The 13416-nt window shown below is 48.4% G+C and overlaps 2 protein-coding genes across 2 annotated transcripts in view; one reads left to right on the forward strand and one right to left on the reverse strand.

Moving 5' to 3' along the window:
* LOC135556921 (patatin-like phospholipase domain-containing protein 2) overlaps positions 1–1289 on the reverse strand; it is a 16283-nt gene extending 14994 nt beyond the window's left edge. The window contains exons 1-2 of the mRNA XM_064990325.1: positions 653–1289; positions 132–364 (exon numbers count right to left, since the gene is read on the reverse strand). Coding sequence (XP_064846397.1) covers positions 132–364; positions 653–839 — 420 coding nt within the window. The 5' untranslated portion in view covers positions 840–1289. The remainder of the gene's footprint in view (positions 1–131; positions 365–652) is intronic.
* Positions 1290–4757: 3468 nt separating this feature from the next.
* Positions 4758–13416, forward strand: part of pidd1 (p53-induced death domain protein 1) — a 55382-nt gene continuing 46723 nt past the window's right edge. Inside the window, exons 1-5 of the mRNA XM_064990164.1 lie at positions 4758–4880; positions 5157–5717; positions 5854–6153; positions 7688–8101; positions 10757–10915. Coding sequence (XP_064846236.1) covers positions 5654–5717; positions 5854–6153; positions 7688–8101; positions 10757–10915 — 937 coding nt within the window. The 5' untranslated portion in view covers positions 4758–4880; positions 5157–5653. The remainder of the gene's footprint in view (positions 4881–5156; positions 5718–5853; positions 6154–7687; positions 8102–10756; positions 10916–13416) is intronic.

The raw sequence follows: 13416 nt of genomic DNA on the forward strand, positions 1-13416 counted from the left end.
TCCCTTCAATTAGACACATGTTGCATCAGAATTGTAATTTGGTTTACTTTCTGAATTGACTAGAATTCAAATTAAATTGACCTCAACCTTGCTTTGTCAGCAAGTCAGTGTTTGAGGTAGGAGACGCTCACCTGCACCAGTTCCTCCTTGCTGTTAAAGTGGGACACCAAGACATTCTCTCCGTCGGTCACCCTGGTGAGTGATATGCCCAGCCTCCCTGTGGCACGATGGTGGGCATCCGGTGGCAGCGTTTTATACAACATGTTACGCATGATCTTTACCAGGTTGAAGGACGGGTGCATAGGACCCAGGAAACGCTTCCGGGCATCTTTGGCCACATCAATGATGTTGGCACCTGCCTCACCTGATGAGGAAACAATACGGTACAGAATATTGTTCATGTCAGAGACGGTCTATCCGTATAATGTGGTAACATTGCTATTACAATTGGGGGGAAAAATACATCGTGTGTACTCATTTCGCAACGATAATGTCCAGGAAAACAGGGGGTGGGTAAAAGTAGACAATCGATAGACAGACAGTGCACAGGCCGGGCAAGAGACACAGCAAAGCAAGACAATACACGGACACACACACACACACGCAATGTCATTACTATGCAATACGTAGAGGAAAGTTCATCACTGCCTACCTAAACAAGCTCCGCTGACCAGCGCAGTGGCGGTGAGCGCCCCAGCTGATGCTCCGTAGATGTGCCGGGCATTATGCACTAGAAACGGACACTGTTCCTGTAGACAACTCGCTACACCGATATGATAGATGCCTAAGAAACCGCAACCTGCAAAGGAAATGTTCCACGTCGAATCTAACGGAAACATAACTACTGAGGAAAATAATGCCTCTCTTATTAACTACGACAGAAAGCTCTGTTCACAAGTTCACAGCTGCCGAGTTAGTAAACTACCTAACGAGTTAAAGTACTGGTAATATCACGGCCCAAAATGTATGAAATATATCAGCTATTGGTGACGGACGGTCCCTTGCAGTCCATTAGGGTGCAAAGCGATCTGTATTCATATCGTTAACATCAGCAAGTAAGTTCAACACTTGTCTGGCTGTCAACAAGTTGATTTTGTCTTCAAGTTCTTGAGGACATCTTCACCATTCATATTCTTTAAAAGTTGTTTCTTTGTTTCTTCTATTTGTAAGACAGTTGCTTGTTGAAAACAGTAACGTTTTTTTTCTTCTCCAAAAACAATAACGTTATCCAGAAGAAATGGTTGAACATCTCTGTCTTTGAAAGCTTTGTCCCAACCTTTTAAATGTCACTTTCGTTCATCTGTTGAATTTGTACACACACGGTGGAGGCGGGCGTATTCCGGTGGGTTTGACGTTACAGCCCAATGTCCAATCAGAATTGCTCTCTCTGAAACAGCCGTCCTATCAGTGTCTGAGTTCTCTGTGACCTGTCCTTCGTCACCTTCTTTCAACTGTCATTCGAAATGTTTTGGTTTCCCGAGAGGGGTTTGCCGGTGTCCGCTTTGGCAACGCGTATCTGTCAAATTTGTATATTTTATTTATTTTTCATCAAGGAAATCCCATTGAGATCAAGGCCTCTTTTACACAGGAACACATTTTGCCTCTTTTAGATTGCTCTTGATTTTAATTGTTTATTAACAAATGACATAATACTTTTATTCTAAGTTAGACAATATTAAGTTATACGCACTTTATACACAGGAATCTAATTTCTCCAATAATCTGTCTGTTTATAACAAAACAAAGTCAACAACGACCTCTAGGGAAAATAGATACATTCCACATCAGAAGGAATGTGTTTACATAGTTTAAAGACTCAACTGGCAATAATATTGTTTTTTTTAATAGCCATTTTTGTCCAACAGAAAAACTAGTCTGACTGTGTGTTTATCGAGCAAATATCCCACTTATTTTGGGCTTGCTTTTGTTTACATTTGTTTAAATGATTTATGATCTTCTAAACAACAAATAATGTGATCACCCTGTTGCAGAATAATTTTCCTCCAAAGCAAAACAATTAAAACTTGTAGTGTACTTGAGGTGTAAAAAGTTTGTAATTTCCACTTTGAAATTTCAGACATGATTTTCACTTACAAAAAAAAAAAATGTATCAACACCTACAAAAATGTCCACGTAATAATTCAGATTTCCTGTTCCTGCAGGATTGTTTTCCTGCTGTAGCAAACTGGCTCAAATTAAGATCCTACACCTGTATAGGTGCTATGAAATATACTGTACATTTGCCTATACATTTTATTACAGTATATATACATCGTTTTTTTCATATCTGGAGTGTTATTAATGCCATGGAAAGATCAAAGTGAATTGCAAGATATTACTATTTTTTTTAATAAAACAATAGTGCATTGAACAACTGTAAAACAAAAAAACTTGGAAACAGAAACCACAAAAACCAAGTTATTCTCTAATGGATTATTTTAGAACATTAGGTTTAAAAACTATTCGCAGAACACATTCCTGACGAGAATAACAACATTTCATGGATTTGTTTCTGGATTGGCTCTTAGCACATCTTGCACTGAGAGGATATCCTATTGTGAAACTACCCTCCTGTGACAACAGACACACACACACACACACACGCACGCACGCACGCACGCACACACACACACACACACACACACACACACACACACACACACACACACACACACACACACACACGCACGCACGCACACACACACACACACACACACACACACACACACACACACACACACACACACACACACACACACACACACACACACTATTTCCCAATTACTCAAAAACAGATAGACATTTTGCTAGAAATAGACATGTGAGTAGTCCTAATCTTGACAACCCCAGAACCAAATCTCAAGTGAACTCTGGCACCCTGGGGATCCATCATAAATTCAAATACTGGGCACACAGACACACACATTTAAAATGTTGTCATATTTCGTGAGAGACTACCATAATAAATATCTCTGTGTTCTTGGTGTTTACCACTAGCACAGTGACTCTGTCGAAGATTTAATTATCAGGTAAAACAAAAACCAGCAGTACTCTGGACCTTCAGGGTAGAATTATAATATAACTCTGTTCAATGGTCTTCAGGGTAGGATTAGAACACACTCTGTTCATTGGTGTTCAGGGTAGGATTAGAACACACTCTGTTCAATGGTCTTCAGGGTAGGATTAGAACACACTCTGTTCAATGGTCTTCAGGGTAGGATTATAATATAACTCTGTTCAATGGTTTTCAGGGTAGGATTAGAACACACTCTGTTCAATGGGGTTCAGGGTAGGATTAGAACACAATCTGTTCTATGGTCTTCAGGGTAGGACTAGAACACACTCTGTTCAATGGTCTTCAGGGTAGGATTAGAACACACTCTGTTCAATGGTCTTCAGGGTAGGATTATAATATAACTCTGTTCAATGGTCTTCAGGGTAGGATTATAATATAACTCTGTTCAATGGTTTTCAGGGTAGGATTAGAACACACTGTTCATTGGTGTTTAGGGTAGGATTAGAACACACTCTGTTCATTGGTGTTCAGGGTAGGATTAGAACACACTCTGTTCATTGGTGTTCAGGGTAGGATTAGAACACACTCTGTTCTATGGTCTTCAGGGTAGGATTATAATATAACTCTGTTCAATGGTCTTCAGGGTAGGATTATAATATAACTCTGTTCAATGGTTTTCAGGGTAGGATTAGAACACACTGTTCATTGGTGTTTAGGGTAGGATTAGAACACACTCTGTTCATTGGTGTTCAGGGTAGGATTAGAACACACTCTGTTCATTGGTGTTCAGGGTAGGATTAGAACACACTCTGTTCTATGGTCTTCAGGGTAGGATTATAATATAACTCTGTTCAATGGTTTCCAGGGTAGGATTAGAACACACTCTGTTCAATGGTCTTCAGGGTAGGATTAGAACACACTCTGTTCATTGGTCTTCAGGGTAGGACTAGAACACACTCTGTTCAATGGTCTTCCGGGTAGGATTAGAACACACTCTGTTCAATGGTCTTCAGGGTAGGATTATAATATAACTCTGTTCAATGGTTTTCAGGGTAGGATTTGAACATGTGACTCAAAGTAACCCGAGATCACTTTTATAGGACTTATGTTGATCAGCGCTCAAAGCTGACATCCCCTTCTGTAAAAATATCAATACATGGCATCCATATTGGCGGTTGGTATGCTATACATTCAGGAAATGAACACACCGAAGAGAGATAAGTAATGACTTTGACAAAGAACAAAATAGATAAAGTTGTGTTTATCAGGTAAAAGTAACAGATACATTATCAGGGACCAGGGACACGTCATTATTCCTGTGTTTACCAGAGATAACTCTTGACTATTCGTTTTTTCATTTGATTTCTGCTCTGAAAGTTATTGATTAAAGCGTCTGGAAAACCATTTTCTCAGTATTCCCCTAGTTTGATCCCAGATCTGTTTGTGTTGTTTTTCAAACTTCCCAATGTCACACGAATATTTAAATGTTTTATTTTTATTTTCGCTCTGGATAAGAGCGTCTGCTAAATGACTTAAATGTAATGTAAATGTATTTTCATTTATTTATTTATATCTCAACAAATGAAACCGATAGAAAGAGAACAATTTTGAAGTGAAAGTGCAGTTGAGAGTTGCAAAAGGGAGAGTTTTAACGTGACGCTGTCCCTTTTAAGACCGGTGTCCCTCCCCGGACTGAGGGGTCTGACGGGGCGGCAAGCCTCATTGGTCTGGCTGATGACAACAAGCTGTTTGAAAAAACGTGTAGCCAACAAGGAAATAGCGAACCTTGCACTTTATAACAAATCAATCTGGCGTAGACGAGACGCAGTGGTTATCGCCTTGAACAGGAAACATTACTTGCACGGTACAGTACATTTGTTAAATCCATAGTTAGTTTGTTCCGTGAACTTTTCAAGTGACATGCTAAATCAAAGCAGGTAGCTTGTTGCTAACTAGGCTAGCTAGCAGTAGTTCACTAAGAAACTTCTAATCTTACTCACCATTACTGTCATACAATCATATTTATACATTTTATCCTAATTTAACATAGACATGTAACGTTATGTGTTTATTGTTAGTGAAATATTGGCGATGTTCTTGTACTGGCGAGGCAATCAATGTTCTGGGAATTGTATCCTAGGACGCTCAAGTCCCAACATGCCCAGGTACAGCAGGGAGCAGGTGTCCCTTGAAGATTGGCCCTTCTAATACATGAGAAGAGAACAAATCAATGTGTTTCGGATTTCAATTCAACACCTTCACACACAAAAAACAAGGTCCTCTGAGAGAATAGGTGTGAGATGGAGAGAGAGAAGAAGAAGAAGAGGGAATGGAGGAGAGGAAGTGGACAAGAGAAAGTGGAGGGTGAGAATCAAGCCGGTGGGGGAACCATGGAAACGGGACATGATCCTCTTGGTCAGATGAGGAATAAGACTGTCGATAGAATAACACACTTTCCCGTAGATAAGATGACCCACCATCTTGGAGAGGAACTGTCACGTAGGGAAGGACAGACCGAGGGAGAAACTGCCCGTGTGTCTGCAGTTAGAAACAAAGAAGAAAGTGGAATTCAAATGAGGATGGAGAAGATGGAGGAAATGAATAAAGGACTGATAGCAGTTACAGACAGAGACAACGATGATGACGACCCTCCCTCCATCCCTCCTGCTCCCTCCATCTCTCCTGCTCCCTCCATCTCTCCTGCTCCCTCCATCTCTCCTGCTCCCTCCATCTCTCCTGCTCCCTCCATCTCTCCTGCTCCCTCCATATCTCCTGCTCCCCCATCTCTCCTGCTCCCCCCATCTCTCCTGCTCCCCCCATCTCTCCTCTATCCATCTCCACCCTCTCATCTCCCTCTCCCTCCTTCCTGGTTCCTCTCTCCTCGTTCTCTCCAGTTCCGTCCCTCACCCCTCCCCTTCCCCCGTCAGTAGAGCTGTGTGCGGTGCTCACCGACACTAGACTGACTCTGGATGTATACCAGGGCGGGACTGCTGTGCTACAGGTACTATGGGTGTCTGTCCCTGGGCAGCTGAGGGGCCTGCAGTACCTCCGACTGGGCTCGGAGGACAGGGGGGCGCTAGAGGGAGCCCTGGACGTCCTACCGCACCTCACACAGCTACGCTCACTAGCTATTAGAGGTACTAGTGCTGAATGCTGATACATTCATTAATGCTGTGTAATGTGTTTGTAAAGTAACATTCGATCGATTATTTAGTAGAAACGGAACATCAGACTCACATTATAGCACATAGTAGAAACTGAACATCAGACTCACATTATAGCACATAGTAGAAACTGAACATCAGACTCACATTATAGCACATAGTAGAAACACTGCAACGTTATCATACAATGTGTGTCTTTACATGTTAATAATTATGTTGGTATTTTCACACCCTTTTCAATAATTTGTCCGTTGCTCCTGTCTGTCCTCTCCCGCTCTCCTCCTGTCTGTCCTCTCCCGCTCTCCTCCTGTCTGTCCTCTCCCTCTCTCCTGTCTGTCCTCTCCCGCTCTCCTCCTGTCTGTCCTCTCCCGCTCTCCTCCTGTCTGTCCTCTCCCGCTCTCCTCCTGTCTGTCCTCTCCCTCTCTCTTGTCTGTCCTCTCCCGCTCTCCTCCTGTCTGTCCTCTCCCGCTCTCCTCCTGTCTGTACTCTCCCGCTCTCCTCCTGTCTGTCCTCTCCCGCTCTCCTCCTGTCTGTCCTCTCCCGCTCTCCTCCTGTCTGTCCTCTCCCTCTCTCCTCCTGTCTGTCCTCTCCCGCTCTCCTCCTGTCTGTCCTCTCCCGCTCTCCTCCTGTCTGTCCTCTCCCTCTCTCCTGTCTGTCCTCTCCCGCTCTCCTCCTGTCTGTCCTCTCCCGCTCTCCTCCTGTCTGTCCTCTCCCTCTCTCCTCCTGTCTGTCCTCTCCCGCTCTCCTCCTGTCTGTCCTCTCCCTCTCTCCTGTCTGTCCTCTCCCGCTCTCCTCCTGTCTGTCCTCTCCCGCTCTCCTCCTGTCTGTCCTCTCCCGCTCTCCTCCTGTCTGTCCTCTCCCGCTCTCCTCCTGTCTGTCCTCTCCCGCTCTCCTCCTGTCTGTCCTCTCCCGCTCTCCTCCTGTCTGTCCTCTCCCGCTCTCCTCCTGTCTGTCCTCTCCCCGCTCTCCTCCTGTCTGTCCTTTCCCCGCTCTCCTCCTGTCTGTCCTCTCCCGCTCTCCTCCTGTCTGTCCTCTCCCGCTCTCCTCCTGTCTGTCCTCTCCCGCTCTCCTCCTGTCTGTCCTCTCCCTCTCTCCTCCTGTCTGTCCTCTCCCGCTCTCCTCCTGTCTGTCCTCTCCCGCTCTCCTCCTGTCTGTCCTCTCCCGCTCTCCTCCTGTCTGTCCTCTCCCGCTCTCCTCCTGTCTGTCCTCTCCCGCTCTCCTCCTGTCTGTCCTCTCCCGCTCTCCTCATGTCTCCCGCTCTCCTCCTGTCTCCCGCTCTCCTCCTGTCTCCCGCTCTCCTCCTGTCTCCCGCTCTCCTCCTGTCTCCCGCTCTCCTCCTGTCTCCCGCTCTCCTCCTGTCTCCCGCTCTCCTCCTGTCTGTCCTCTCCCGCTCTCCTCCTGTCTGTCCTCTCTCCCTCTCCTCCTGTCTGTCCTCTCCTCCTGTCTGTCCTCTCTCCCTCTCCTCCTGTCTGTCCTCTCCCGCTCTCCTCTTCTGACTCCTCCTCAGGACACTGTTTCCATGACGCCCATGGTGACCCCCTCCCCGGCCTTCTCACCTCTCTTCCTCCCTCTCTCTCATCCCTTTCTCTCCTCATCCACCTGGACCTCTCCTTCAACCTCCTCTCCTCCTTCCCTCCCTGCCTCCTCACCCTCCCCCTCCTCTCCACCCTCCTCCTGGGTCACAACCACCTCACTGATCTCCCTCCCTGCTTCGGTCCTCTCCCTGCCCTCCGCTACCTCTCTCTCCTGGGGAACTGTCTGGCCTCTCTACCCCCCAGCCTGGGTCAGTTGAGGACACTCCACACCCTGGATGTCTCCTATAACCTCCTGGAGACATTACCTGAGGAGATCGGTGCGCTGGAGGAGCTGGTCAAACTGGAGCTGTCACACAACAGGCTAAAGAGGCTGCCTGAGACCATGGGTAAGGGGATGAGAGTCTAGGGGGAAGATAGACAACAATGGGTTTGGGGAGGAGAGTCTAGGGGGAAGATAGATAACAATGGGTAGGAGAGTCTAGGGGAAGATAGACAACAATGGGTTTGGGGAGGAGAGTCTAGGGGGAAGATAGACAACAATGGGTATGGGGAGGAGAGTCTAGGGGGAAGATAGACAACAATGGGGAGGAGAGTCTAGGGGGAAGATAGACAACAATGGGTTTGGGGAGGAGAGTCTAGGGGGAAGATAGATAACAAAGGGGAGGAGAGTCTAGGGGGAAGATAGACAACAATGGGTATGGGTAGGAGAGTCTAGGGGGAAGATAGACAACAATGGGTTTGGGGAGGAGAGTCTAGGGGGAAGATAGATAACAATGGGTTTGGGGAGGAGAGTCTAGGGGAAGATAGATAACAATGGGTTTGGGGAGGAGAGTCTAGGGGGAAGATAGATAACAATGGGTTTGGGGAGGAGAGTCTAGGGGGAAGATAGACAACAATGGGTTTGGGGAGGAGAGTCTAGGGGGAAGATAGACAACAATGGGTTTGGGGAGGAGAGTCTAGGGGGAAGATAGACAACAATGGGTATGGGTAGGAGAGTCTAGGGGGAAGATAGATAACAATGGGTTTGGGGAGGAGAGTCTAGGGGGAAGATAGACAACAATGGGTTTGGGGAGGAGACTCTAGGGGGAAGATAGACAACAATGGGTATGGGTAGGAGAGTCTAGGGGGAAGATAGACAACAATGAGTAAGGGGAGGAGAGTCTAGAGGGAAGATAGATAACAATGGGTAAGGGGAGGAGAGTCTAGGGGGAAGATAGACAACAATGAGTAAGGGGAGGAGAGTCTAGAGGGAAGATAGATAACAATGGGTAAGGGGAGGAGAGTCTAGAGGGAAGATAGACAACAATGAGTAAGGGGAGGAGAGTCTAGGGTGAAGATAGACAACAATGGGTAAGGGGAGGAGAGTCTAGGGGGAAGATAGACAACAATGGGTTTGGGGAGGAGAGTCTAGGGGGAAGATAGACAACAATGGGTAAGGGGAGGAGAGTCTAGGGGGAAGATAGACAACAATGGGTTTGGGGAGGAGAGTCTAGGGGGAAGATAGACAACAATGGGTAAGGGGAGGAGAGTCTAGAGGGAAGATAGACAACAATGAGTAAGGGGAGGAGAGTCTAGGGGGAAGATAGACAACAATGAGTAAGGGGAGGAGAGTCTAGAGGGAAGATAGATAACAATGGGTAAGGGGAGGAGAGTCTAGAGGGAAGATAGACAACAATGAGTAAGGGGAGGAGAGTCTAGGGTGAAGATAGACAACAATGGGTTTGGGGAGGAGAGTCTAGGGGGAAGATAGACAACAATGGGTTTGGGGAGGAGAGTCTAGGGGGAAGATAGACAACAATGGGTAAGGGGAGGAGAGTCTAGGGGGAAGATAGACAACAATGGGTTTGGGGAGGAGAGTCTAGGGGGAAGATAGACAACAATGGGTAAGGGGAGGAGAGTCTAGGGGGAAGATAGACAACAATGGGTTTGGGGAGGAGACTCTAGGGGGAAGATAGATAACAATGGGTTTGGGGAGGAGAGTCTAGGGGGAAGATAGACAACAATGAGTAAGGGGAGGAGACTCTAGGGGGAAGATAGACAACAATGGGTATGGGTAGGAGAGTCTAGGGGGAAGATAGACAACAATGAGTAAGGGGAGGAGACTCTAGGGGGAAGATAGACAACAATGGGTTTGGGGAGGAGACTCTAGGGGGAAGATAGACAACAATGGGTATGGGTAGGAGAGTCTAGGGGGAAGATAGACAACAATGGGTAAGGGGAGGAGAGTCTAGGGGGAAGATAGACAACAATGGGTTTGGGGAGGAGAGTCTAGGGGGAAGATAGACAACAATGGGTTTGGGGAGGAGAGTCTAGGGGGAAGATAGACAACAATGGGTAAGGGGAGGAGACTCTAGGGGGAAGATAGACAACAATGAGTAAGGGGAGGAGACTCTAGGGGGAAGATAGACAACAATGAGTAAGGGGAGGAGACTCTAGGGGGAAGATAGACAACAATGGGTTTGGGGAGGAGAGTCTAGGGGGAAGATAGATAACAATGGGTTTGGGGAGGAGACTCTAGGGGGAAGATAGATAACAATGGGTAAGGGGAGGAGACTCTAGGGTGAAGATAGACAACAATGAGTAAGGGGAGGAGACTCTAGGGGGAAGATAGACAACAATGAGTAAGGGGAGGAGACTCTAGGGGGAAGATAGATAACAATGGGTTTGGGGAGGAGAGTCTAGGGGGAAGATAGACAACAATGGGTTTGGGGAGGAGACTCTAGGGGGAAGATAGACAACAATGAGTAAGGGGAGGAGACTGGAGAGTTCTTTAAAAAAACAGATTTATCTGACACAGCATTAACCATTGACATATTTGTTGTGTATGACTATGTTGTAAGCCTAAATATGACTATGATACTATGGCAAGAAAAAAATAAAAGCCAGGGTCAAAGGTTAGGAACATTCTCTCCATCTGTCTGTCTACATCACCCCTCTCCTCTCATCTCCTCTTGTTTCCTTTCTCCTCTCTCTCTGTCCCCTCTCTTCTTTCGTCTCCTCTCCTCTCCTCTCCTCTGCTCTCCTCTCCTCTCCTCTCTCAGGCTGTCTCCTGTCTCTCAGGGACCTGGTGATCCACAGTAATGACCTGCGTGTTCTCCCCGTCTGTCTCTGTCTGGACAAACTGGATAAGTTAAAGGTAGACGTAAGGAACAACCCCCTGGGAAGACCCCCTACCCCTCCACCACTACCACCCACACCTGGTGAGTACAAATCTACCCCACCACCACTACCACCCACACCTGGTGAGTACAACTCTACCCCCTACCCCTCCACCACTACCACCAACACCTGGTGAGTACAAATCTACCCCACCACCACTACCACCCACACCTGGTGAGTACAACTCTACCCCCTACCCCTCCACCACTACCACCCACACCTGGTGAGTACAAATCTACCCCTCCACCACTACCACCCACACCTGGTGAGTACAAATCTACCCCCTACCCCACCACCACTACCACCCACACCTGGTGAGTACAACTCTACCCCCTACCCCTCCACCACTACCACCCACACCTGGTGAGTACAACTCTACCCCCTACCCCTCCACCACTACCACCCACACCTGGTGAGTACAACTCTACCCCCTACCCCACCACCACTACCACCCACACCTGGTGAGTACAACTCTACCCCCTACCCCTCCACCACTACCACCCACACCTGGTGAGTACAACTCTACCCCCTACCCCACCACCACTACCACCCACACCTGGTGAGTACAAATCTACCCCACCACCACTACCACCCACACCTGGTGAGTACAACTCTACCCCCTACCCCACCACCACTACCACCCACACCTGGTGAGTACAAATCTACCCCTCCACCACTACCACCCACACCTGGTGAGTACAAATCTACCCCCTACCCCACCACCACTACCACCCACACCTGGTGAGTACAACTCTACCCCCTACCCCTCCTCCACTACCACCCACACCTGGTGAGTACAAATCTACCCCTCCACCACTACCACCCACACCTGGTGAGTACAACTCTACCCCCTACCCCACCACCACTACCACCCACACCTGGTGAGTACAAATCTACCCCTCCACCACTACCACCAACACCTGGTGAGTACAAATCTACCCCTCCACCACTACCACCCACACCTGGTGAGTACAAATCTACCCCCTACCCCTCCACCACTACCACCCACACCTGGTGAGTACAACTCTACCCCCTACCCCTCCTCCACTACCACCCACACCTGGTGAGTACAAATCTACCCCTCCACCACTACCACCCACACCTGGTGAGTACAACTCTACCCCCTACCCCACCACCACTACCACCCACACCTGGTGAGTACAAATCTACCCCTCCACCACTACCACCCACACCTGGTGAGTACAACTCTACCCCCTACCCCTCCTCCACTACCACCCACACCTGGTGAGTACAAATCTACCCCCTACCCCTCCACCACTACCACCCACACCTGGTGAGTACAACTCTACCCCCTACCCCTCCACCACTACCACCCACACCTGGTGAGTACAAATCTACCCCCTACCCCTCCACCACTACCACCCACACCTGGTGAGTACAACTCTACCCCCTACCCCTCCACCACGACCATCCACACCTGGTTGGTACAACTCTACCCCCTACCCCTCCACCACTACCACCCACACCTGGTGAGTACAACTCTACCCCCTACCCCTCCACCACTACCACCTGGTTAGTACCACTAACTCTACCCCCTCCACCACTACCACCTGGTTAGTACCACTAACTCTACCCCCTCCACCTCTACCACCTGGTTAGTACCAGTCTACCTCCTCCACCACTACCACCTGGTTAGTACCAGTCTACCCCCTCCACCACTACCACCTGGTTAGTACCAGTCTACCCCCTCCACCACTACCACCTGGTTAGTACCAGTCTACCCCCTCCACCACTACCACCTGGTTAGTACCAGTCTCCCCCCCCACCACTACCACCTGGTTAGTACCAGTCTACCCCCTCCACCACTACCACCTGGTTAGTACCAGTCTACCCCCTCCACCACTACCACCTGGTTAGTACCAGTCTACCTCCTCCACCACTACCACCTGGTTAGTACCAGTCTACCCCCTCCACCACTACCACCTGGTTAGTACCAGTCTACCCCCTCTACCACTACCACCTGGTTAGTACCAGTCTACCCCCTCCACCACTACCACCTGGTTAGTACCAGTCTACCCCCTCCACCACTACCACCTGGTTAGTACCAGTCTACCCCCTCCACCACTACCACCTGGTTAGTACTAGTGTACCTCCTCCACCACTACCACCTGGTTAGTACCAGTCTACCCCCTCCACCACTACCACCTGGTTAGTACTAGTGTACCTCCTCCACCACTACCACCTGGTTAGTACCAGTCTACCCCCTCCACCACTACCACCTGGTTAGTACCAGTCTACCTCCTCCACCACTACCACCTGGTTAGTACCAGTCTACCTCCTCCTACACCACTACCACCTGGTTAGTACCAGTCTACCCCCTCTACCACTACCACCTGGTTAGTACCAGTGTACCTCCTCCACCACTACCACCTGGTTAGTACCAGTCTGCCTCCTCCACCACTACCACCTGGTTAGTACCAGTCTACCCCCTCCACCACTACCACCTGGTTAGTACCAGTCTACCCCCTCCACCACTACCACCTGGTTAGTACCACTAACTCTACCCCCTCCACCACTACCA

This window comes from Oncorhynchus masou, chromosome 15 (genome assembly GCF_036934945.1).
Source record: "Oncorhynchus masou masou isolate Uvic2021 chromosome 15, UVic_Omas_1.1, whole genome shotgun sequence".
Taxonomy (NCBI): domain Eukaryota; kingdom Metazoa; phylum Chordata; class Actinopteri; order Salmoniformes; family Salmonidae; genus Oncorhynchus; species Oncorhynchus masou.